The sequence below is a fragment of the Aquarana catesbeiana genome, linkage group LG05, assembly GCF_042186555.1.
Source record: "Aquarana catesbeiana isolate 2022-GZ linkage group LG05, ASM4218655v1, whole genome shotgun sequence".
Lineage (NCBI taxonomy): Eukaryota > Metazoa > Chordata > Amphibia > Anura > Ranidae > Aquarana > Aquarana catesbeiana.
In genome coordinates, this window is record NC_133328.1 from 171,907,069 (window position 1) to 171,929,289 (window position 22,221).

Genomic DNA, 22,221 nt, shown 5'->3' on the forward strand with positions numbered 1-22,221 from the left:
CATCCACCTGAAGTCCACTACCATCACCAGGCAACATTTGGAATATCCCCGGCCACCATCACTCAGCACATCCTATAAGGCTTTGATTTAAGCCTATGAAGGTAAGGGCAATGTGAGCATAGTTGCATGCGGATTTTGCACGGTTTATTGAGTTTCACCCATCTAAACACCAACAAACACCAATGAACTTTTTTGATTAAGAGTATCACGGATGTCTCATACACTGAAGATATATTTTGACACTGAACTTTGTTGTTATTGATCAGTAACAACGCATTGAATTTTATATGTCTAGTATTTATTTTTTGCTGATTGCACTTTTTTGAGTATATATACTTTAACCCCCACTGTTGACTTAGTACTTATACAGGTCACGCGTAGGAATTCATGGTTATTTTATCTGCATTTTTGTGTTTTGTGCGAAATAATTTACAGATTTATTTGATTACTTTGTGGTGGTTATGTGTACACTATAGATTTTGCAGCAACACAGTTTAGTTTTTTTGCAGTACACGGCAGCCCATGTGCCATTGGATAGTAGTGCAGAGGTCCTATCACATTTACAATTTATATATTTTTTTAAATGTCCCCGGTATAGATCCATCGTCACGATGCCCGCTGCCACCACCGTCCCGCAAAAAAAAGCTCTCGCCGTCTAAAAAGTATCAATCGCTTTTTATCATTTGGGAACTCTTAATGGCAAGCATAAGTGTATCTCTATAACTGTAATATTAGTATATTGTATAATATTTGGATTTCCATGGGCATTTCAAGACAAATGTTTATGTATTGCTTTGAATCCAGTAGGGAAGGGTTAGACCCTTTGTCAGCTTTAATTGCTCTTTGCCCCATTGGGGAGTTCTCTCCTTATCTTTTGTTGTCACTGTCGCAGGACACTCAGCAAGGACACAAACAACAATAAAAAAAAGTCCTTTTTGGAAAGGTCAGAACCATTATTAGCTTTTAAATCTTCCTAGCTTGGTCACTAAGTCGTCACAGAGACAGGAAGTGAGGTGAAACCCCCCCCAGTAAATCTCCTGACAGCAATAATAACCTGAGAGAGTTCAAAACTACAAAAACAAAGTGGATTAGATGAGCAGCTGCATAACAGATATAATTCTCAAATGTATGTTTACTGCTTTCATTTTTGATACAGGAGTTTCTGAGCACTTTACAAAACGAAACTGGCTACACATATGAACAATTAAATGGACCGAGAGGACCCCACAATTGGTGGACAATCTACGATGCACTATTTTGTGAGGTAAATGAAAGTACATTGTTCTTTAACACACTAAAGCTGGCCATACATTGATCGAAATTCAGCCGATTTAGCAGGGACCTGTCAAATTTGATCAATGTGTGGCAGGCCCCTCTTGACAGAAGTCGATCATTTGAGCGACTTCTATCAAATGGCCTAGTTGGAAAAATGTTCTTGATCAGAATGCAATGTCCCGACTAGGGGGTTGGTATTCCATCATTCACCTAATTTTTGTGGATTGTGGAATCTGTTCAGCCAACGGGTTGAACAGAAGAGAACTACTGTGTTTCCCCGAAAATAAGCCCGGGTCTTTTATTAATCTGGGCCACCAAAAACACAGTAGAGCTTATTTTCGGGGTAGGGCTTGCCATGCAATGTGCTGTCTTCTCTCCCCCTCTCCCTCTCTGCCTGTCAATGTGCCGTCTCCCTCCCAGTGCTTGTAAACTGCCAAAATCCAGCAATATGCAATACAAAAGATTTCTCTGCAATCCAACTGAGTCAAACACCTTCCTATAGCGTCGGCGCTTCTGTGACCTGCCTGAGCTGTCTTCCCCATACCGAGGAACTGCAGAAGGGGGGGGCCGAGATCCCCCGCTGGCAGCCAGGAGAAGAGAAGGGGAGAGCAGCAGGAGATCAGCTGAGCGGCGCTTCCATGGCCCGCTCCAAGCACTGTGGAGGGAGGGGGGCCGAGTTCCCATGGCTGACAGCCAGAAGAAGAGAAGGGAAGAGCAGCTGAGCTCCGAGCGGCGCTCAAAGAAGGCACCTGATTAAACCAGACCACAGGCACACCTTCCACACTATACAACACCGCAATAGTGAGGATTCTAGCAGTTTACAACCACTTTAAACTAGGGCTTCTTTTTGGGGTAGGGCTTATTTTCAGGGAAACACGGTAGCAGTGTAGCCAGCTTAACTGAAAAAGTAATGGATGTACTGTAAGGTCTATAAAGAGCACCTGTTAGCTCTAGTCATTATAAAACACTCTGGAAAGAGAGGCCCTAAAATGCCTTTGCAGTGAATGCCTGGAGGCTGCCTTATCTGTATTGTACTAAACACAGTTATGGTCTTGGTTAAGAATTATGTATTAATGGGTTGGACATTTTTTAGAATATCACATTTATCTGCCTTCCCTTTGTGGATTTTGCCTCCTGGCAGTCTTTGTGAAATATTGTTTTCCCATTTTAAATATGCAGTAGATTTTTTTCAAGACTGGCACACAGATTTTCATCCACAGAACCTACACATTTTCTCCCTCGCCTTTATTAGGGACTAGTAATGAGCTTGGATTTGCTGTGAACCCAAGTTTGTCCAAACCTGAAGATCAGTGGTCATTTGTTGGGCCAATGAACTGTGAGTGGAGGATTTACCACTCCGCAGCTAACTTGTTCAGATGCACAGATGCTCATAACATCATTGACCTAATATAGGCTTGTGGCCATATTAGGTAAATATTATATTAGGTCAATGCCCCTTTGTATACATACAGCTGGTAAATGGGGAATCTCTGGCCCACAGCTCACTGGGCCAGCAATGGCAGCTAACTTCCAGGTTGGACCACAATTGGTTCGGAACAAACCCAAGCTTATCCCTATTAGGGATTATGCCCATGGTCTTTGGACTTGTGGGCAATTGTAGCTTGTTTTCAGATGCTTGTGCTTGCATTTGATATCGATTTGAGACATTTCTGTGATCATTCACAGTTCAACGATAGAAGCAGTTGATCTGCATCTTACCTCCTTCTAAGCTGCACTGACTTGCCCTTAACAGAACCACAAGGTGGCGGGGCTTCTCCCCACCATCAGAGGGTGTGAGTATAAGACTGCTTCATGCTTAAAGCGGAGTTCCACACACATTTTTTTTTTTTTTAAAGGCACCCGTTCTGCTGTTATTAATCTATTTTTATAAATGATGATATCAGTAAAACCGCCGCTGTATTTCCTGTTTTTTTTTTTTCTTTTTTAAACAAACCCTTGTATTTCCTTTGCTGCGCGTTTCCATCTTGCTTCTGGGGGTATGTGAAGCCCACTAGGTCTTTTTTCTGGGATAAGGTGCATTACACACATGGCGCAGCAAAGGGATTGTCTCTGGTTGCCTTTGTGATGCTAAGAGGCGGTGTTCTATCAGAAAGCTGCTGCCCATCAGAATATGCAGCCAAAGTGACATTGCATCGCGGCCATCTTAGTACACCCGCACTCGTCTGCAGTAAGCCTAGAGTTAGAAATCAGCAAGCGGACATCTTTATACACCCACCGTAGTCTTGCTTTTAAAATTAAACATCAAGGCAGTCAGACGGACTTCTAAATACAGTATTTCACTATATAAGCTGAGTTTACTTTTAAAAATAACTGTGAAAAGCAAGACTCTGGTGGGTGTATAAAGACGTCCGCTTGCCGACATCTAACTCTAGGCTTACTGCGCACGAGTGCGGTTGTACCAAGATGGCCGTGACGCAACGTCACTTCTGTTGTATATAGCAGCCCACAGACTCCTGGGAATCATGACACACATCTCCCAGGAGCCAGTGTGCCGCAGGAGGTGACGTAAATCGCCGTGGATGGGGGAAACAGGAAGCTATAATTAAAGCCGTGGAAACAAGGTAAAGGAAGGAGAAAAAAATGCCCAATGCTGTCTTTTTGGTCAATTCTGAAGCTGATAGTGTTCAGAAAAAGAGGGTGGAACTCCACTTTAAAATGTATACAAGCCCAAAAAGAAAAAATAGATACAAAGCTCCTATTTTTATGCTATGGCTATCACTGATATTGACTATTTTTGTACACAGGACAATACTAGTGATGTTTGTTATTGTATTTTTGTGCACAATGCTGCCTATACTTTTATCATGTATATAGTCGGTTTTAAATACAAATAGAATTCACAGTTAAAAGTGGACCTTCACTCCAAACAGCTTTGTCTGTTAAAAGAAGGTGAAAAGTAAGACTTACTGTCTGGTAGAAATAAACAAAACATTCCTAAAAAAATTTCAAAAATGCAGCCATCGCATTTAAAACTGAACTTAAGCCACAAATACTCACCTATACTTCAACAGTCTGACACCCATGAGGTCCCTCACCAGCACCGGCATCTTCTGCCCTGTTTTTTCCAGGTGCCAGCCATTTTAATTTGCCAGCTTGAGATGACATCATTCTTCACATGTGCGGGGCAGTCTTAATAGCATCATGGGCCCCTAGGTAGAGTATTGCACTGGTGCCCCTATCAGCCTGCCCCAATTTATGCGCCTACTCTCAAGAATTAAAGTATAAATAGTTGATAGAATTACACATATATTTATTAGTGCTTTCAATAAAGTTGATTTTAAACAATAATAAAATAAAACATACCATAAATCAAAGACTAATCAACACAAAGCGTTTCGGGGGAGCACCCCTTTCTTCAGAGCCTAAGCGGGCCTAAGGGATCTCTGAGGGACCAACCATTGCCCGCTTAGGCTCTGAAGAAAGGGGTGCTCCCCCGAAACGCGTTAGCCATTGGCCATTTGCACCGGTCGAACCTTCTCGGCAACAGGTCCTGGTGTGTCGATCCACAGAACAGCGCCTTTGCGCTCTTTTGAAAGCTGGTTTTATTAGCTCGTTTGTGAGTATAATTTTTGCTGTTTTTATGCTGCATTAAAGTTTATCAGTGGTAATGCACTAGGTTGGTGCGCCCTCTTTCTTTTTTGATTTTTTCTAGCTTGAATACCCATTGTTCAAACGAGGGCTGCAAGACGCTAGGCATTACTTCTTTAGGTGGCTGCACCACACGTCTAGTTCATGGACACCTGAGCGCAGGAGAGATTTTCATTGTGTTAATCAACACAAAGAACACAGTATGGGGGGAACAGAAGGGCACAGTACAGGAGGAGTCAGGAGGGCACAATACTAGGATCAGAAAGGCACAGTACAGGTTCAGGATGCTGCCTGGGACATGGCCATCCCGGGACAGCTTAGTAAAAATCATGACTGTCCTGTCAAATCCGGGACAGCTGGTAAATATGATGTAATACAAGATTATCATGGGGCCCCTGGGTACAACCTATTGCTAGTGTACATTCTGCAGGAGACTGCAAACAGACAGATAAGTGTATTTTATTGTAGAAAAGACATTGCATGTCTCTTCTGCAATAAGAAGCCTGCCTGTTTACAATTTAAATTTTTTGGGCTTCAGTTCCACTTTAATAATTGTAAAGTGAAATATATTAAGTTTTTGCTTTTGGGTTTAGATACATGGTAAACTATACCAAAAATTAAGTTATGTTAGTTTCTTTGTGTATATTTATTTTACTCTAAAACTAGGCTAAAACCCAAATCCAGAAGTTGTTTGACCTGGTGTGGAATTCTATTTACCAAATGTATTTGATCAAGAACACATCCCAAGTTTGCTGAATGAACAGTGAAGGAGCAGCTGCACACTGATGAGGTCATCCTTCTGCTTCTTTTTCCTGTCAATATGTGCAGTGCAGGAGAGTCCAATTGGCTGAGATGCTTGAACCTACCTCTAAAACGGGGTACTGGAGGCAATTTACAGTAATTTTGGCAGCATAATTAATAATGTGGAATGTATGTTCTTTTGTTAAAGAACATTATTGTTATCAAAGTGTTATGGGTAAAGTTCTGCTTTAAAACATCTTAAATATTTATTTCAGAAAGTTCACAATTTCACTTTGCCTAATTGGGCAACAGATACTGTACTGGAAAATCTTCTTCGCCTGTCAGAAATATCCATGGCTGCTTACTTTGGCATATACAAACAACATGAAAAGTCTAAACTGATGGGAGGTAAATGAACCTGCTAATTTTATAAATAGGTACTGAGTTAACGACTAGGGTAACAGTGAAAGCTGGCATTTTTTATTAATGGAAACATGTTTTAGGAAATATGGAGGTTGTCATTCTATCTTTCAGTTTCCCAGCTGTTTATGGCTTCAGCAGTTTCTAAAACATTGGCTATACACTAGTAGATTTTCAAACAAACATTTGTACAAATATTCGTATGAAAATTTCTTTGTAAGAAAGTACCTCCAATGACTAGAGGAATGTCATTTGAAAGTACCTAAAAATTTTGTTTGTTTTTAACCCCTTCACGCCTAAGGGTAAAACAAATCTTAATGCCTAAGCACAATTTTGCAACTTTGACATGTTAGTAAAACTGTACATATCACCACAACTACTTTGTGCATTCTGGTGGATTATACCAGGACAAATTGGGCTTTCATTTGGTGGTAAATGGTAATGGATATCTCCTGGGGAAAACTGGCCCAAAATAGTAAAAAAAAAAAAAAAAAACTTTTTTTTTTAAATTTAGCTGTATACTTCTTGCTACTATCATAACTTTCCACCAAACATACATTTGATCCTGTCACCATTTTTAACGAGGTCACCTGAAGTTTTTTAGGCCTTAAGTTTTGAGTTAGTAAAAAAGTTTTAAGTTCAAGAACTATGCCCCCAGAACATTCTGGGTGAACGATTGATCTGCAGGGACTGTCTATCCTGAGTATTGGTCTCCCTATTTAGACTCTCTGAGCACAGACTGTGTCGCTCTGGTGCTCCACTGTTCACGTGCCCCATGGGCAGTTGTCACGATTTGTTATGGGGATCAGGCACCCCATAGTTTGGGTGGTGGTGCAGGGTGGGGGGGGGAGGGTTTGGAGCGACCGGTTCTGCTCTATGTTTTGGTTTGGGTTTGCTTTTTGTTTTTTTTTTGTTTTCTAAATTTTGCTGATGCTTTGAATGATATCTGTAAGACATGTATGACTGCTCTCTTGCCATTGGAGGGAGTAGTTTATTCAATATCTGATACACAATGGTTTGCAGTACTTCTTAGACATAATACTGTCCTATGCAAGTTTCATACGGCAAGAGGGCCATTTCAATCCTGTCAGACATTCATACACGGTCTAAATGGCCCCACTTAATATCTTGTCCTGGAATGTACGGGGCCTTAACTCTAAAATAAAACGTTCCTTGATGTTTAACTATATTAAAAAATACCACCCTCATATCTGCATTCTGCAGGAGACTCATTTAATTGGGAGCAGGACGTTGGCTCTTAAAAAGCCCTGGGTAGGTTCCTACTATCACTCCACATATTCCACCTACTCCAGGGGAGTCAGCGTTCTGGTCCACAAATCATTACCATTCACTCTTCTAGATCTCCATTTGGATCCTGAGGGGAAATACGTGGTTCTACATGCTATGTGTGACAGGATGGAATTGGTCTTGGTGGGACTCTACAACCCGCCCCCAGCCTCCTTGGCAGTCCTTCATAAATTGATCCCTATATTGGCCCAATATCCTACTGCGGCAGTGTTGATGGCAGGTGATTTTAACATAACTCCCAACCCCAGTATGGATAAACTTGGCAATGATGTGGCCACTGAATCTCCATTATCTCGATGGGCAGATGAATATGGCTTCAGTGATATATGGAGGTGTCGGTATCCCAGGGACAGGAAATATACCTGCCACTCGTCTACCTACGCCTCCTTTTCCAGAATAGACTTATTTTATGCTAACGGCTCCTTACTCCCACGCATCCAGGGAGTTGAAATTCTCCCGCGTGGTATCTCTGATCACGCTCCACTCCTAATGCGGCTCAACACAGATTCGCCGGTGGGTAATAGCCTCTGGCGGCTCTCAGGTTTTTGGATCACTGATGAACAGGTTGCTCCTGAGGCTGCGGGGGAGATAGATGCTTACTGGGTGGTAAATAGAGGAACGGCCCCCCCTCCAATGCTCTGGGATGCCTTTAAGGCATATACCCGCGGACAGTACTCTACAATAATTAGTAAGGTCAGGAAAGACAACAAACTTGCTCTAGAAGAGGCGGAGAGTCGAGCTCAGAGTTTGGAGTCCAGCTATGTGGCTAACAGAGATGCAGTGACATACGCTGCACTTCAGACACTACACCGAGAAATTTTGGTGTTGAGGGCTAATGCGACTAGGAAAATTCTGCTATCGCAGTCACAGAGGATATTTGAGCAGGGAGAGCGGTCTGGTAGATTGTTGGCATGGTTGACCAAGGAGCGCTCCACTGTGGCACATATTGCGAACATCAGGGATGACCAGGGACAAATACAGACAGATCCTATCCAGATAAATGCTAGATTTGCGCAATATTACTTAGACTTGTACACATCTAGGGCGGGTTATACATCAGACTCGTTGCAGGATTTTTTGGCTCAGGTAGAGTTTCCTACTCTATCAGAGGCTAACAGTGCTAAACTAGATGCACCAATAACCCTTAAAGAAATGCAACTGGCGATTTCATCGCTCTAACCTGCAAAAACCCCGGGTTCAGATGGATTACGAATTCTATAAGACTAATAGTGAAGCCCTGGCCCCGCAGTTTCATGAGCTTCTCTTGTCTATGTTGGAAGCTCAGAGTCTTCCCCCATCTATGTCTGAAGCTGTGATTGTGGTGATTCCTAAGCCACGTAAAGACCCGGAGTTATGTGAGTCGTACCGACCCATCTCGCTCCTTAACGTAGATGCAAAAATAGTTACAAAAATTTTGGCTAACCACCTTAACTCGGTCATCCTCTCCCTGGTCCATGGAGATCAGACGGGCTTCATGCCAGGGAAAGGTACAGACATCAATCTACGTTGGTTATACAGGAATATATCTCGAGCGGCGATCACAGAGTCCTCTGGGGTGGTAGCCTCCCTCGACGCTGAGAAGGTTTTCGACTCGGCCGAGTGGGAATTCCTCTGGCAGGTATTAAAGAAGTTTAATTTTGGACCCAAATTCATCTCATGGGTGAGACTGATGTATGCCAACCCTACAGCTAGAGTAAGAACAAACTCTCACCCCCTTTTAATCTCTGCAGAGGAACTAGGCAAGGTTGCCCACTGTCTCCGGGACTGTTTGCCCTAGCAATTGAACCCCTGGCCATTCTCATTAGGTCGGCTACGTCTGCAGGGGGAATGGAGGTGGGCCCGCTGAGGGAACAGATCTCCCTCTACGTGGATGATACCCTTCTCTATCTCCCCGATGCCTCGGATTCCTTGGAGGAGGCCCTACGAATTATTGATCGATTCAGGTCCTTCTCCAGAATACGTATTAATTGGAATAAATCCATACTATTCTCACTAATCCCGACACCCCCTGTCCCTACCTCCCATATACAATTACAACCAGTCACTAAATTCAGATATTTGGGTATAGAAGTACAAAAGGAACCTTCCTGCTACCTAACGGATAATGTTTATCCTATCCTACAGGAACTCATACGGCGATGCTTGACTTGGAAATCACTTCCTTTGACTCCAGTGGGTAGGATCAACCTTCTTAAAATGACGTTCCTTCCCAAGTTTCTTTATGTCTTCAGAAATACCCCAGTCCCCATCCCTAACTCCTTCTTTCAAAAACTAGACAAGGTGATTAACTCGTTTATTTGGGCCGGACTGACCCCTAGGGTGGCTAAAACTGTTTTACAGCTTCCCCTCTCTGCAGGTGGACTAGCGCTCCCGTGCTTTAGGCAAAACTACTGGGCAGCGGTACTGGTCACAGTACGCTGGTGGTTCACGCAATCACGAAGTAACCCATCAGTTAACTTAGAGGCAGCCATCCTGGGGTCATATTCGGCACTAAGTAACCTGGTGTTTAGGGGCCAGAGGGCACAGGCTGGGTTGACAATTCCTATGCGCACTACGATTAAAGTTTGGGAACAACTGACAGCTAAACTTAATCCACCTGGGGTTATCTCCCCTTATACACCATTGTGGGGTAACCCTAGACTGCCTCACCTATTGTCTATCCCTGACCCGGCTATCTGGGCAAGATACGAAATTAAAATTATGCAGCATATTATGCCAGTGGGTTGGTTACTATCATATGATGAGCTCAAAGACGCCTTCCAACTCCCAGCGAGGATGTTTTTCCGTTATCTACAACTAAGACATGCCATACAGGCCCAATTTCCCGATTATGTTCGCTTGGAGTCACACATGGTGGAGCGCTTCCTTATTTCGGCCAATGCAGACCGCATCCTCTCCTCCCTGTATCTCCGGATGCCCTGTGGGACTGATGGTCAAGGAACTCGGCTTTTTAACAAATGGAAGGTGGATGTGCCCTCCCTGACGGATGATGATTGGAAAGAAGGAATTCAACAATACATACCTCTAATGATATCCGCCAGGGACAGATACATCCAGCTGAAATTCCTCCACAGGGCCTACTATACCCCCCAGAGGCTTGCCAGAATTTACCCTACTCAGTCTGACAAATGCCCCAAATGCAATAATGAAGTGGGAACGTTCTTTCATGCAGTGTGGTCTTGTCCCCTCATCCACCAATTTTGGCGGGAGGTGGTCCAGTATATAAACTCGATTGGGAATTTAACTATAGATCTTGACCCGCATGTCCTCTTGTTGGGAATCTGTGACGCCATTACCACAAGTACTCACAAACAGCTGCTGATTTTCTATGCCTCCTACTATGCCAGAAAGGCCATCCTAATTAAATGGAAACAGTCGGAACCCCCGACGGTTGGGCAGTGGAAAACACTTATTGACAACACTCTACCATTGTATAAACTTACATATATGAGTCGTAAATGCCCCCAAAAGTTCGAAAAGATCTGGTGTCCCAGGGTTAACAGTTAAAGCCCTATTAGGAACGTGAGAAATTCCCCCTACCATCAGTGTCTCCCCCCTCTCCCCCTCTCCGCCCCCCTTTAGAAATACTACGATTGTTTTACATGGCAAATAAAGGTTAGGAAAGCGGATACCTATGCTAAATAAATCTTTCAGGGGTAACGAACGAAGCAGAGTTGCTGTGACACTTCTTGTATTAGAATATGTTAAATTTTCTACATAAAGAAGTCTGTGTAAACAATGTGGTGAATAATATGTCTTGTATAATATTGTCTTGAATAATATGTACAGTAATATAACGTGTAATATTATATCATCTATTTGACTTTGTCATTTAAATGTTCAATGATTGAATTGTGTAATGCAAGTCATTTTTACTAATGATAAATAAAAACTTTTCTGTTAAAAAAAAAAATAACCCCCAGCATTAGTGTCTGTGGATACATTAATTACCCCCAACACTGGTATTAGAGGATGCATTAATAACCCCCAGCATTGACGTCAGTGGACACATTACTAACCCCTAGTACAGGGGTCAGTATTATTAACCCCCTCCCCCACATTAGTGGTCAGTGGCAGTCAGTTCAGGCAGGCGGGCAGGCAGGTTGGATCTCCGAACCTGGCCGCATCACCATCCCGCCCACACAACAAGCAGCCTACAACAGAGCTTGAAGCTGCCAGAGGAGGTAGGTAAAGAAGATCCAGTTCCGCAGCTGGAGGGAGGGGGGAGTAAAATCTTCCCCACAGCAGCTATCGCAGCTCAGCACTGTGCTCTGCTCTGAAAGACGAGAGTGTCACTCCTGTCATGCAGGCAGCTGGAGAGCTGAGTGCTCATCTGCTTTCAGCGCCCCCTCTCCACATAGCGACTCCGTGCCCAGGGCATGTGCTCCTTCTGCCCACCCACTGTCCTGTCCCTGCTCCTGACAGCACTTTAGCTGTATTATTGGATGCCACACTGGAAGATTTAGGTGGTGGGGGGGTAAAGGATGGAGGCTTCACAGCCGGTTTCCTACTGCGCATGTGCAAAGCACGCTGCATTTTGTGAATGGGCCAGCTGTGGGGGAAGGGGGCTGACCTTCTGGCTCAGTTCGCTGTGATGAACTGAGCCGGAAGTGGGAGTGGGGGGGTGCCAACTGTGGCAGCGGAGGGGGGGAAGGAGGCTAACAAATGGAACTTACCCTTTTTGGGTGGAGCTCTACATTAAAGTTATTTTAGATTATCAGGTACTGCATATATTGTTTAAAGGAAAGTAGAAATGGAAATACCCAATGGGGAAATCTTACCAGGGAAGATTGTCCTCTTAATTAAGAAAGATTGAGTAACAAGGACAGGAAGTGAAAGAAATCTCCAGAAGGAGATACAGACAGAATGAAAAAACAGGGGTTTTAAAAAAGCTACCACTCTTACAATAACTAGGATTTTTTTAAAGTTTTCTTTAGATACACTTTGGATGCGTGTTCCACTGTTACATTACAACAACATATCTAATAGTAAGAGTACCCTTTAGACACCAGGTGCATATATGTAAAGCAGTGAATGTGACTTTCACCAAGCATTCACTGAGGCTGGGTTCACACTATTGCGAACTGGATGCGGGTAAAAGATGCCGTTCCTTCAGGAGACTGTGACCACTTTTAAATGGAACCGGTTCACAAAGCTCCAGGACGGATGTGGAGCGAATTGCACAGGAGTCCTGTGCATCTTCTGGTCTGTTTCAATTGGACCTGAAACGGTGAACAGGGACGCATCGGACCCCTGCTGTTAGCCACTTTGCAAGGCAGTGTGAACCTAGCCTTAGGGTGAATCAATCACTGTCATGTAAAACACATGCAACTGGAAGATTCACCTGCAGTAAATATTTCGGAAATATACTGTATATTTTTAAAGACAAGCTAGCTAAAAAATTGTCAGCTAATGTGAGAACTCATGTAGCCATGAAGTAAACAATCAAAATATATCTATATACTTATCAGTGAATAAGGTAAAAGGTGTTAAAGCCAAAAATTGCACAGCTGGTGTTCTTTGACTTTTTGCAATTAATTGAAAGCATTTCATCTTGTTTTCAGGTGTCCTTGTGAAAGCCATTTTAGAAAATATCACACAAGCTCTCACGCCATCTAGCAAACAAAAGCTGATAATGTACTCTGCGGTATGTATTTGGCTTTCTTAGCAGTATTTCTTCATTATTTTTTAAAAGGGTGTCTTATGTAAGAAAATATAGCACAACAGAAATAGACCTCTAACTTGGATTTGGACACTGGTTGTAGATAATCTTAATGCACCCCATTACAAAAAAGAAAAAAAAAAGATATATACAGAGGGTATAGAAAAGAATCACCCCCCCCCCCCCCACATCCCCCCTTTAAAATAATCACATTTTGTTGCTTTGCAGCCTCTATAAAGACATCTTTTGCTTAAATTACAGCCTTTAGCCTGTTGGGATATGTTTCTACTAACTTTACAATATTTGCCCACTCTTCTTTGCAGAGCTGCTCAAGTTCTGTTAAATTTGATGGTGACGGTTTGTCGACTGCAGTCTCAAAGTGCAGTCTTTGCAGTCTCAAAGTCATTCCACAGATTTTCAATGTGGTTTAAGTCTGGACTCTGACTAGGCCATGCAAGGACATTCACCTTTTTCTCCTTCTACCACTGTGTGTTCATTATTGCTGTGTGCTTTGGGTCATTGTCATGTTGGAAGATAAACCTTCTTTCCATTGACAACTTTCTGTCAGAGGGCAGCAGATTTTCCTTTAGAATTTGATGGTATTTTGCCCCATCTATTTTCCCTTCTGTCCTGACAAGTGCTCCAGTCCCTGCTGCAGAGAAAACCCCCCATAACAGGATATTACCACCTCCATTCTTTACTGTAGAAATGGTGTTATTTGGATGGTAAGCTGTATTGGACTTCCGCCAGACATATTGTTTGGTGTTGAGGCCAAATAATTCAAATTTTTGTCTCATCTGACCACCTTAAATACACCTTGCAGAGGCCACATGGAAAAAGGTGTTATGGTCAGATGAGACTAAAATGGAATGATCAGGGCGGGGGAATGTCCTGATCTCTTGGCCCAGGACAGTGACAGCTTTCTGGCAGGCTTGCTCAGGTAAGCTCAGACTAGGATCCAAATATGCCTGAGCTCATCACTAGCCCCTACTAATCTCTCCACTTGTTTTCTCTGGGGAAAAAATATTACTGATGAAGGTTGGCATAGTATTTTTTATTCCAGTGAAAAATTCCTGGAATGCCATGACCATATGCAGTGGGATTGACTAACACGGTTAACTACTAAATCTGGAGATATTGTAGCTGGCATCAAACCTTTTTTTAGTTAAAAGCAAAACCTTTTATTTTGATTTAGCCACTTCGCCTCTCACATATGTTCACCCTGTATGGACCAGAGCAATTTTTATATTTCTTCTATGGACCTGTTTATTAGGCAATAACTTTGTCATTACTAAACATAACAGGGTAATAGAAAAAATATAGGACTAGAGGTCACAGGCCCATGGACTTTTTAGGTGTTCGATAGGTAAGTAATATTGGAGCATTGAATTTTCACCAATAGCGTATAGTAAAAAATATATATTTTATTTACACTGAAATGATTAAAAAAGACATGAGACAAATTCATATTACAAATACAGTAGTTCCACTAGGATGTGATACATAGATAATACCACTTTCTCGACATGTTTCGCTCGGTGGAGCTTCCTCAGGAGATTAAGTGTGGCATCTATTCAACTATAAAAAAAAATTCAATAAGTGCTCATGTTGAGATATATTCTGCATCTATAGCATATCGATTGGCATACAGAGTTATTATGCAAATAAAATCACAAAGTATTTAGAATATTACAAATTAAGGGCATAGATGTAGAACATGAATATTCAAGGCAGATATATCGGAAACATCAGGAATATCAACAATGGCTATTAAAAAAAAAGTATCAATGAACCTTACCAACACTGCTTTGGATCTAGATATGACTAATAATTGAAGATATATAGTTTGGAGCCTCTATTGTGCAAATACAGAGTGCCTTTTCGCCTTGAGTTCACAACAGGGTATGCAGAGAGGGACAAAAATTAAATTGTGTAGCTTTTCTACAAATCAACACAAATATAATGAATAGGGTAGCATGTGTGTCTGAATCAAACACAAAAAGAATGAAATACAGTAAGACCTTGATTCATAATTATGGGAAGGGAAGTAAAAAATACCTTCAGTTGATCAGTGTGGTTGAATCAATCACGTGCTGAAATCACATCCAAAGGATGGTTAAAATGTTCACCTTGTCCATGAGGGTATTGCAAAATGGGGAGAAAAGCACAGCAGAGGATATGAGGGTAATCCGGCGGGCCGCAACATTCCCACCTCTCCCGCGAGATAGCTGATAGAGTGTGGCGGGGGACATCCCCCATTTTATCTTCCTCTCCGGCGTGGCAACGTCGTGGATCGAAAAAGGCAGGACCAAAGCCACAATGGGATCAAGATGGGTAAAAAAAAAAACCATCAATGGTTATGTGGTTGCTACAAAATCGTGATTGGTATAAAAAGGTACCAGACAGCCATGTCAATAACATAATTATCCACTACAGGCTACTAATAGGGTCCGCATATCATCAGAGTCTAATAAACAAACAGACTTTGCTCTTCCAAAAATCCACAAGGATTCCAGAAATCCTCCTGGTCGCCCATTAGTATCCGGAAACGGATGTCTGACTGAAAAGGCCAGTCAATTAATCAATGATTTTCTTAGACCTCATGTTGAGAGTCTGGCATCATATCTACAAGATACCAGTGATCTCCTCAGAACGCTTGATGGCCTTGCGGTCCCTGAGGAACCTTGGCTGGTGGCTCTTGACGTAGAGGCCCTCTACAACTCTCTACACGACGTGGGGGTTGGAGTTGTGGAGGGCTTTATCTCTCAGAATAATGGCATATTCCCCACCTACAATAGGTTCATTTTGGATCTCCTTAGATTTATCCTAATGAATAACATCTTTCTATTTGGACGCTCCCACTACCTCCAGATACAGGGGGTCGCTATAGGGACCAAGTGTGCCCCCTCCTACGCAACCCTGTATCTGGGGGGTTGGGAGCGTGACCTGTTCTTTAAGGAGGATATGCAGATCTTACTCAAACAGATACCACTCTGAAGGCGATATATAAATGAAATTTTTTCATTTGGACTGGCAATAAGGGGGATCTTTTTCATTTTTTTGATGGCCTTGGTTCCAATTCATACAATCTTACTTTCACCATGGAAGTCAGTCATCATACTTTGACATTCCTGGACATTCAGATTTTTATAAACCCAGATAGGACGATTGGCACCACTTTATTTCACAAACCCTCAGCGGGAAATTCCCTCCTGCATGCCAACAGTTCTCATCCTGTCTCTGGTAACCAATGTGCCCTATGGGCAATATCTAAGACTCAGGAGGAACTGCAGTGAAAATGCCCAATTTGAGCTTGAGGCCAAAGCTCTACAAGATCGTCTCAAATCACAAGGCTATAGCAATAAATGCCTCAAGAAAGCCTGTGCTAGGGCCAAAAAAACAGGATTGATCAAACTTAATTCATGGTCGGACCACTCCTAGGTCTGACCCTGGGTTAAGAATGATCATCAGATTCTTGGGACAACATCAGCAGGTGCGTGGTCTATTACAGAAGTACTGGTACCTGCTGATGGGGGATCCGACTGTTTCCAAACATTTGAAAGATCACCCAGAGATAACTTGAAGATCACAATCCATTAGGGACCATATTGTTCATAGCCACTATGCTCCTTCTTCCACCACCATTGTCAGTACCAAGGGAACCAGACCTTGCCATAGATGTGGGTACTGTAGATATGTTCATGCATCACGAAACATTGCCCTCCCCAATGGACGTGTCTATTCCCCCAAATTTTTAGCCACCTGCCAGTTAATTGGTGTGGTCTACCTCATGACATGTGAGTGCAATGCCTTTTATGTGGGGAAAACCAAACGCCCCTTCTTTCACCTCTGCCATCAATTCGATGATACCAAGATGCATTTCTTTGCCCTTGAACATGTCCCCCCAAATGAGAGAGGGAGTGACTATGATAGGATTTTATTGCAACGTGAGGCCAGATGGATCTCTGATTTAGGTGCTCTTCAATATCCTGAGTTGAATGACGTTTTAAGTTTCAAACCTTTCCTTTAATTCCTTTTTTTTCCCCACTATCTTAATACATTGAGAATTGTCATTTGATGCACTAACAATGTATGCACATCTTCATATGGATATATGTACTTACAAATTGTCATCTATGGTTATGATGTATTTATCTGAATCCCTGAACCTATTTTCAGCATTGCTCAGTTAATGCGTAGTCTGCAATTAACCCTTTGATTATACATTTACTTAGTTAAATATTATCATCAGTTTGCTTGTATAATGTGCATTTCACTTTTGTGCCTTTTTGCTTTGTTTCACCTATAGCCTGGGATGCACGGACACCCGGGGCATTTGTCATTTGGTTTTTAATCAATACTCCGATTTATTTGTGCCCCGTTTGGAGTCAGCCTGTTTTCCTGTTTCTTGGCTTATCATTTGTCAGTCCTTTTTTTCCTTTGGGATCGAGGTGGGTTTTTTTTTTTTTACCCATCTTGATCCCATTGTGGCTTTGGTCCTGCCTTTTTCGATCCTCTGTGGGCATAGGAAGTTCCAAAATGCCCACGGCGGGTAATGTACGCGATTGTGTCATCTATGGCGCCGCCATGTTAGCCTTGGCGCATGTGCTATGGCACTCCTTTGTATGTCCGCGACGTGGCGACGATGTCAGACGTCGCTATGCCGGAGAGGAAGATAAAGCGGGGGATGTCCCGCGCCACACTCTGTCAGCTATCTCGAGGGAGAGGTGGGAACATCGCGGCCTGCGGGATTACCCTCGTATCCTCTGCTTGTACCTGCCCTTGGTAAGCATTTGCTGCAGCTAATAGAATAAATGACCTAACATACTTTTTATATTTTTACCTCCTCACCATCCTTATGGCTGTTTATCCATTAACTCCTAGGTTCCCATATCTGGGGAGCACAGCGTTTGTCTTTATTTTCGGCCCCTGCCCATGGTATTTAGGGTCTCTGTGACAATACGCCGGGCTGTGCCTTTCTCCCCATTTTGCAATACCCTCATGGACAAGGTGAACATTTTAACCATCCTCTGGATGTGATTTCAGCACATGATTGATTCAACTACACTGATCAACTGAAGGTATTTTTTACTTCCCTTCCCATAATTATGAATCAAGGTCTTACTGTATTTAATTCTTGTTGTGTTTGATTCAGACACACATGCTACTCTATTCATTATATTTGTGCTGTTTTTCTAATAGAAAAGTTCCACAATTTAATTTTTGTCCCTCTCTGCATACCCTGTTGTGAACTCAAGGCGAAAAGGCACTCTGTATTTGCACAATAGAGGCTCCAAACTATATATCTTCAATTATTAGTCATATCTAGATCCAAAGCAGTGTTGGTAAGGTTCATTGATACTTTTTTTTTTTTTTTTAATAGCCATTGTTGATATTCCTGATGTTTCCGATATATCTGCCTTGAATATTCATGTACTTTGTGATGTTATTTGCATAATTAACCCTGTATGCTATAGATGCAGAATATATCTCAACATGAGCACTTATTGAATTTCTTATAGTTGAATAGATGCCACACTTAATCTCCTGAGGAAGCTCCACTAAGCGAAACATGTCAAGAAAGTGGTATTATCTATGTATCACATCCTAGTGGAACTACTGTATTTGTAATATGAACTTGTCTCATGTCTTTTTTAATCATTTGTAAATAAAATATATTTTTTACTATACGCTATTGATGAAAATTCAATACTCCAATATTACTTAACTATCAAACACCTAAAAAGTCCTGAGGCCTGTGACCTCTAGTCCTATATTTTTTCTGCTTTTCAATATTTGGGATGCGGTGTTTCCATTTGATTCCTTTCTCCTAATTCTTTGTATAACAAGGTAATACATATATTGTTTTTTAACGACAAACAAGGAGACTAATGCTGGGTACGCATGGGCAGAAATTGGTCAGTTCAGCAGGAACCGGCTGACTTTTGACCCATGTATACAGCTATATGTTCTATCTACACCATCCGATCAGCGCTTGCAGCCAATGGCTGTGAGCACTGATCAGTGTGTTCCGGCAGGAAGGGGGGGGGGGGAGTCCCCTGAGTTCCCTCACTAGAACACAAAGACACAGCAGGGGAGATTGCCACACTAACATCATAAGAAAGATGCAAATGTAACAATCTGTTTGTATCTTTGTACAATCAGTCTGGAGCAGTGTTCTTTATAAACACTGATTAAAGTGGTTGTAAACCCAAGAAAAAAAAACCCTGCAAGACAAAGGCATAATAAGCTAGTATGTATAGCATATATAAGAACACATATGAAATACTTACCTGAGATCGAAGCCCCTGCAGCCATCCTCGTACAGCGCTCCGGTGGCCGACATCGCTCCCAGAGTTACTTCTGGGTATCGTGGGCTCCGGTTCTGACTGTCCGGAACCGAGATGACGTCACTCCCGGTAACGGTACACTTACTGAAGCAATGGCACGTACAAGCCATCGCTTCAGTGCGCATGTGCCGATGACATCAGCACAGGCAAATGCAGAGGCTATCTCCTAAACCGTTCAGGTTTAGGAGATATCCAGGGTAGCTACAGGTAAGCCTTTTGTTAGGCCTTCCTGTAGTAAAAAGTGTGTTGCAAGGGTTTACAACCCCTTTAAGACTGCTTTTTTTTTGACAGCTAAAGGCTGCCAACCTCTTCTCTGTGTATGTTGTAATGCCAGCTTTGATTAATCACAGCCAACAATTACGGTATATATGGTGACTGGGTGTCCCAGAAGCAGGGCAGAGAGGCTGGACGGTCTACACACCCTGTTGACAATTATGAAGTTTTTTTTGGGCATGTGTAACAAGCCCAAAGTCTTCAACTAGTTAAAATACAACTCCAGGAAAATGAAAAAAATACATTCTTGCAGGGCCGTCAGCTTCCCTCACACTGCAAGGGTTAAATGTTTGTTATGTCTAGGAGAGTATTTAAAAGGCCCTATGACTTACTTTACACCTAGCTTCAGCTCTCCTCCCATGCCTCAAGCTCTGGTGTGTGGAGTCTCGACATCATCATGCACAATACAGGAACATTATTTTTACATAATATTAAAAACAATGGGGGGATTGCCAAATACTTACGTATACCAAAAATGCAATATCTATATGCCTGCTTAATTAGTGCTTCATGTGACAAATTAAAGAGGAAGTAAACCATGGTGGGTTTTACTTCCTCTTTATTTCCCTGCAAAGGTAAAGCATAATGGCATAAAGGTGTCACTTACCTGAAACCGAAGCCTGTCACTGCTGTCCCTACTAGCAGCGAGCGTCCATCTTCAACCCCTCTTCCTTCTGGGGCCACGAACTCCAGGCTCTGTGACTGGCCGCCTGCATGCGCACGGGAGCCGCCAGTCATGGCATGACCCCTATTAGAATCGGCACGATGTGCCCTTTCTAAAGTGTGCATGCGCCGTACACATCGGCACATTCGCCATAGTCATTGGTGATCGGCTTATTTGTAAATATCTCCTAAACCTTGGAGGTTTAGGAGATATTTCAGGAACCTACAGGTAAGCCTTAATATAGGCTTACCGGTAGGTAAAAGTGGTTTACAGGGTGTACAACCACTTTAATAACGCCAGTTTGTTAATTTATCACATGGTGATAATGGTGTGAGGAATTATAGTGTGTTTACTCTGGCATGCACCAACATTTTGTTGCAAATCTGAAATAATCTTCTATACACATCCCCCTATCCTTGCTGCAGTGCTGATTGTTTCTGTTCACCCCTCCTCACCCTCCTATTTATGCCACTCTGGCAGATGTGTGTATTTTAGAATATTGGCACAAGTGCTTCATTAATTAATGGAAGGCCGGCCATTGTATTGCACAAGGGCACTTTTGCACTGTCTCCACTTTCCTTCCCCCCACTTATATTTGTGTGTTTGTCGTGTTTGTCACTTTTCGTTTTTTTGTTTATTGGTGTACACGTTTTGTCATGTTTGACTGGTAGGGTGTAGGTATTCGGGCCTGCCCTGAAAGTCTTGGGAGGGGGTGGACATGGCCTTCTGGCTTGGTTCACCCTCTCCCATGGGGTCTACCTTCCGTCTGTTTCGGCAGACATCCCAGAGGATGGGTCCATCTGGTTTCGGCCAGATGGACCAGTGAAGTACCCCAGTCCCAGCCCCCTGGAGCCTAAAGCCCCGGGGGATCAGGGCTAGGGTCCTTTCTCTTTAGAGGAGGACCATATGTACACTCTGTGCACGTTTTGTGTTTCACTTTTTGGTGTGCACTTTTTTTTGCACCGAGTGGAGTCTGAGTGTGTTTACACACCACAGGCTTTCAAAGAAAAAAAAAAACAAATGCTTCATTAATTTGCTGCACAGTGCTGAATATTTACAGTATATAAACTGTCACTTTTACCATGGTTTGGCATGTGAAAAAAACACATAAAATGTGTCTGAAAACACTGTTTGGTATACAGACAAATGCACCAATATTTACACCACGAAACTGATGTATTTGCCTTTGTGAATTCCCTCCAATGTTTTTGGAAATTAGCTAATAAACAGCAAATTCGTGTATAACAATTATGAGGAAGACCATTACTTTATCATACTACAGTTAGTCCCCTACATACGAACTTTCAAAGATACAAACATGCATTTGTATGTCCAATCATGTGAGTTATTTCATATTTCTCGCATACATTCCTATGCATACTCTACAAGTGGTTGTGCTTCTGTGTACTTTACTATATACAGTACTGTATCTTTGTTTCAACCTTTTTTTCCCCATGTATTACTTGCATGAAATGTGTTATAAAACGATTACAGTAAATTATTGGGCTGATTGTGTTGGGTACTTTGTTGGACAAACAAACTGGACTTACAAACGTACTCTTAAAACAAAACTCATTCGAATGTAGGGGACTTTCTCTATATTTGGGCTAAACCTGATCTGTAACAGTTGCTGGTCTGTTTATCTCTTGCAGCACGATACAACTATAGCTGCTCTGCAAACAGCACTAAATGTGACCAATGGATTGCTCCCTCCTTATGCCTCTTGTCATATTTTTGAGATTTACCAGGTTGGCAATGGCACTGAGTAAGTATCCAAACAATAGATTATTGTAGGATTATAGTTTTCCCATTTATGATTTTATATATATATATATATATATATATATATATATATATATATATATATATATATATATAGTATTTATTTTTTACATAAAAACATTCAATATGTATAATAG

The 22,221-nt window shown here is 42.2% G+C and overlaps 1 protein-coding gene across 1 annotated transcript in view; it reads left to right on the forward strand.

Moving 5' to 3' along the window:
• LOC141144558 (prostatic acid phosphatase-like) overlaps nt 1-22,221 on the forward strand; it is a gene marked incomplete in the record, with an annotated part of 140,716 nt that overhangs the window by 83,803 nt on the left and 34,692 nt on the right. Inside the window, 4 exon segments of the mRNA XM_073630347.1 lie at nt 1,157-1,264; nt 5,901-6,033; nt 12,918-13,000; nt 21,955-22,067. Of these exon segments, the coding sequence (XP_073486448.1) occupies nt 1,157-1,264; nt 5,901-6,033; nt 12,918-13,000; nt 21,955-22,067 (437 nt within the window).